The 4,397-nt window shown below is 27.7% G+C and overlaps 4 protein-coding genes across 4 annotated transcripts in view, besides 4 other annotated features; 1 reads left to right on the forward strand and 3 right to left on the reverse strand.

Moving 5' to 3' along the window:
- Positions 1-92: 92 nt before the first annotated feature.
- Positions 93-711, reverse strand: EDI_123560 (microsomal signal peptidase 23 kD subunit, putative; the record flags this gene model as incomplete). Its single annotated transcript, XM_001740492.1, has 3 exons — positions 93-323; positions 375-504; positions 566-711. 3 exons carry the CDS (start codon positions 709-711, stop codon positions 93-95), a joined length of 507 nt encoding a protein of 168 aa, XP_001740544.1.
- An 11-nt stretch (positions 712-722) lies between these two features.
- Positions 723-809: a sequence feature (AT_rich).
- A 61-nt stretch (positions 810-870) lies between these two features.
- On the reverse strand, positions 871-1,395 carry EDI_123570 (ADP-ribosylation factor, putative; the record flags this gene model as incomplete). Its single annotated transcript, XM_001740493.1, has 1 exon — positions 871-1,395. The coding sequence occupies one exon, from the start codon at positions 1,393-1,395 to the stop codon at positions 871-873; it is 525 nt and encodes a 174-aa protein (XP_001740545.1).
- A 65-nt stretch (positions 1,396-1,460) lies between these two features.
- EDI_123580 (uncharacterized protein) lies at positions 1,461-3,140 on the forward strand (the record flags this gene model as incomplete). The annotated part of the gene is made up of 4 exons (XM_001740494.1): positions 1,461-1,554; positions 1,604-1,857; positions 2,092-2,175; positions 2,289-3,140. 4 exons carry the CDS (start codon positions 1,461-1,463, stop codon positions 3,138-3,140), a joined length of 1,284 nt encoding a protein of 427 aa, XP_001740546.1.
- Positions 2,006-2,090: a sequence feature (AT_rich).
- Positions 2,181-2,202: a sequence feature (AT_rich).
- A 118-nt stretch (positions 3,141-3,258) lies between the features above and the next one.
- EDI_123590 (uncharacterized protein) overlaps positions 3,259-4,397 on the reverse strand; it is a gene marked incomplete at both ends in the record, with an annotated part of 1,467 nt that continues 328 nt past the window's right edge. The window contains one exon of the mRNA XM_001740495.1: positions 3,259-4,147. Within this exon, the coding sequence (XP_001740547.1) occupies positions 3,259-4,147 (889 nt within the window). The remainder of the gene's footprint in view (positions 4,148-4,397) is intronic.
- Positions 4,175-4,318: a sequence feature (AT_rich).

The following is a 4,397-nucleotide window of genomic DNA, read 5'->3' on the forward strand; positions in this document are numbered from 1 at the left end:
GATCAAAAACAACTTTTTGATACTGAGATATGAATACAAAAAAATATATAATGAAATATATAAACAAAAATGAAATTCATCACCATTTTGCGTTATTTAGAAAATTCAGTAGGAAGTACGAATGTAGTAGAATTTCCATGTTCAACAGTAGTAGCACCACTCCATGGGATAACCATCCATTCAACTGTTAAATTAACTTCTTTTCCAAGTAAATTATTATGGACGCTGACTAAGGGGTATTCAATTCTTTCGTTTGTTAATTGTAAATGAGCCCTTTCTTTCTTTCTGATCATAGTATCCCAAACAGTTGCTGTGTTATGTGGCTATTAATCAGTAACAGTAATTTTTATTTAACTAATGATTTAAAAACAAACAATTTTTTCATCTATAAAGGATGCTTTGACCCAAACAAAAATCATTTTTGTATTCCAATTGAATGATTGTGTAAAGTCAACATCTAAATCAATTGTAAAATCAGAGAAAGAGCTCTTTCTATATGCTTTACTAAAGTGTTAATTTTAAAATAAAAGAAAAAGGAATGTTAAAGTGTAGTATTAAAACAAACATACTACTCGTTGTATTATGTGAGACTGAAGTTATAGGAGGAACATATAATATTAATGATGTTAAGTATAAGAAGAAAACTGCTATACCGAGCCATTGAAAGGCATAATAAATAATATTATACATACGTTCAAAAGTATGATACATTATACAATCTCAAATTAATTAAATTTAAGATTTTTTTCTTTTTTTCTTTTACTTTTTCATAAATTTTATTTTTAAATAAAAATAAATAAATTAATTTTGTTGTTATTAAAAAGTAAATGGTTAAAATGAAATACATTTACTTAAGACTTATGTCTCATCTTAATGACAAACATTCTCACTAAGCCATATAAATGCTTCATTTAACCCTTCATTGTTTGTTGCAGAAACAGATTTAACTAAATATTTTAATTGAATAGTATCAAGTTTTAGTAATTTTGTTAGTTCATCCTCATTAACTGCTCCTTTAATATCTTTTTTATTACCAAGAATCAACAAAGCACAATCTTTGAGTAATTCGTTTTTGCACATTTTTCTTAAAACATCACCAGATTCTTCTATCCGTTCTTTATCAGAAGAATCAATCACGAAGACAAGTCCTTGTGTTCCTTCATAATAATGTCTCCATAAAGGTCGAATTTTACTTTGACCTCCAAGGTCTGTTACTGAAAAGTTAACGTTGTTTATTTTTATTGATTCTATATTAACTCCAATTGTTGGTATTGTCGTAACAGTCTCTCCAAGTCTTAACTGGTATAAAATAGTAGTTTTTCCTGCATTGTCTAGACCAGCCATAACAATGTTTACTTCTTGTATACCAAATAATTTACTTAACCAACTTCCCATATTATAATGACACTCTTTGATCTTTTATTTCTCCTTTAAATAATTTTTATCTCTCAATTAATTTGATGTTATATATAACATTCAGTAAGTCATTTAGTAAAATAAAAAGAATAACGAGATCATTTCACAAAAATCGACCAAAAAGAGATTCAAAAAAAGGTTTGAAAAAAAATTAGAAGTCAAAAAAAGAAAAAAGAATAAAATAAAGAGCAACTAGGAACCCTGGAATTAATAGATCTATTTGAAGGTATGGACAAACAGTCTAAACGAGGACATTCAAAGGTTAATCCGTTGGTAATTTTTGGGAACCAAGAGGGATTAGTTCTTGAGAATGAAGACACAAAATACAGAATATCAAAAATTGTTGGTAGTGGGGCTTTTGGTATTGTTGCATTTGCCGTTGATTTAAATACAAACGAAGTTGTTGCAATTAAAAGAGTAATTCAAGATCGTAGATACAAAGTTTGTTATCGTTATATCAAAACAAAAATAAAATGAGATTTCAACCCTTGAGAAATGACAAATAAAATTAATCTTCTCATTTTGGGATATAAAAGGAAAATTCACTATCCATTCCGAAAAGAGAAAAAATTAACTTTTGTTGTTTTTCTATTTTTATAAAAACAATTACTAGATTTTTATTTCTTAAATCAATACTTAAATAAAATAAAAAGAATGAATATATTAATTATTTAGAATCGTGAATTACAAATGATGGAAATGCTTAAACATCAAAATGTATTAGAACTAAAAAATTATTTTTATAGTAAAGTCTCATGTGTTTGTTATTATTATTAAATATTATTTGTGTTACCGGTTATCCTTGAATGAAGGATCAAACAGAAGAAGTAATTTTTAAGAGAAAAAATGAATATGACATTTACTTTAAATAGACAGAAGACTTATGTTTAAATGTTGTAATGGATTATTTTCCACAAAATTTACATCAATTAATGCATGATTATCGAAGAAGATTACCGATTGGATATACAAGATTATTTTCATATGAATTAGCTAGGGCTCTTGGATATATTCATTCATTTGGAATGTGTCATAGAGATATTAAACCACAAAATATTATGGTTAATAGAGATACTGGTGATTTAAAACTATGTGATTTTGGAAGTGCAAAATTATTAACCCCTGATGAGTCAAATATATCTTATATATGTTCTCGTTATTATAGAGCACCAGAATTAATTTTTGGAGCTACTAGATATAGTACTGCAGTTGATGTCTGGTCATTTGGGTGTGTTGTTGCTGAAATGATAGTTGGTCAACCATTCTTCCAAGGGGAAAGTGCTTCAGATCAAATTACTCGTATTATGAAAATATTGGGATCTCCAACTGTGGATGAAGTTAAAGCAATGAATAATGAAAGTCCATATACAAGAGTCCCACATGTTGGTGGTGTTGGAATTGAAGCTGCTCTTCGTTTCATGAATCCACCATTTACAGCTGTATTAATGTTAATTAAAGTAATGCAATATACTCCAGAAAAGAGACCTACTGCAGTTCAATTAATCACCGACAATTTCCATAAAGATTTATTCACTGAAGGGTTGTTACTACCTAATGGTAATCCACTACCAATTTTAACTAATTATGATGAAAATGAATGGAAGAGAGGAGAAGAAAAAGGGGTTAAAGCTAAAATGGAAAATTTTGTTGAGATGGAGAAAAAGAGAATAAATTCACATCAAACAGTTGCTCCAGTTCCAAAAACAACTGAAGAAAATGCTTAGAAATAATCCATTGTTTAACACTATTTTTTAATTAAGTTCTGTTTATTCAGAAATGATTAATAAAAAATTATAGTAAAGAAAAAAAAAAGAAAAAGGTATGAAGGAAAACAAATGAATTTTATTTTGTAATTAAAGGACCAGTTATTGAAGGATTAAAAGCTGATTTTCCATATCCATTTAATCCTAAATTTTCTAAATGTCTTTTTTTCATTATTTTATATCCATCATTAGTAAAATAATTTCCACCATAAACTTCTAATTCATGATCTGCTGGTTGATTAGTAGAAGGTGCTTTTGTTGGTTCACTATACATATCTTCAAAATGAGGAGAGTTGTTTCTTGTTTTTAAGTAATTAGAAAACATTGATTGACGACGTTGTTCTAATCCCATAATTTTTTGAATATAATTGTGATAAGCATCTTGAGCCATTTGTTGATTTGCCATATTTTGATACATTTGATTTAACATTGGTTTTTGAGAGTCATAAATTTGTTTATTTTGTTGATTTAACATATTTCTAATATCATTTTTGTGTTGAGCAGTTAATTTAGCTTGATCAATTTTTTGTTGTGGAATATTAACTGATTGTACTGGCATAGGGAATGATGTATCATGTGGTCCTTTAACTGATTCAGGTGAAAATTGAGAGAAGTGAGATGCTAAAATGTTAAAATATTTACCTATTTCCATGTTTCTTAATCGTGCATTACATCCTGTTTCTGTTGAGCATTCATCTGCTTTAATTGTTAATCCACAACCTTCAGGTGGTTCTTCTGGAATAGTAACTGTTTCTGGTGCAGGGTCTTCTAATGATTTCATTTTTTTCCCTTGTGGCAATAATCCAATAGCAATTTTTGGTCTAAAGAATGCAGCGACTGAATTAAAATAAGGAACTAATTGACTCAGTTTTTCTTGAACATTACATCCTTCAGCTTCTCTACACCCACTCCATGTTACTTGAAGTCCAATTGGTGGTTGAGCTGGAAAGATAATTTCTTTTGGTAGTCTTATAGCATTTAGTAGTGTAACGAAGATTAAAATTAATAAAATCATTGATTTTGTTTTTTATCCTAAAAATTATGATTTTTTTTAGTTTTTTGTTATTTTTTTAAGATTTTTATTTTTTAATAAAAAAATTAATGTTTTATATAACAAATAAAACATAAAATAAAAAAAAGGTTATTTTATTGTAGTTCAATTGGTTCGAAAGGCATAACGAATTTGTTATGAAGCAACAACGATTTAGTAGTTTCAGA

The sequence above is a fragment of the Entamoeba dispar genome, genomic scaffold (assembly GCF_000209125.1).
Source record: "Entamoeba dispar SAW760 scf_1105229462983 genomic scaffold, whole genome shotgun sequence".
NCBI classification, from domain to species: domain Eukaryota; phylum Evosea; order Mastigamoebida; family Endamoebidae; genus Entamoeba; species Entamoeba dispar.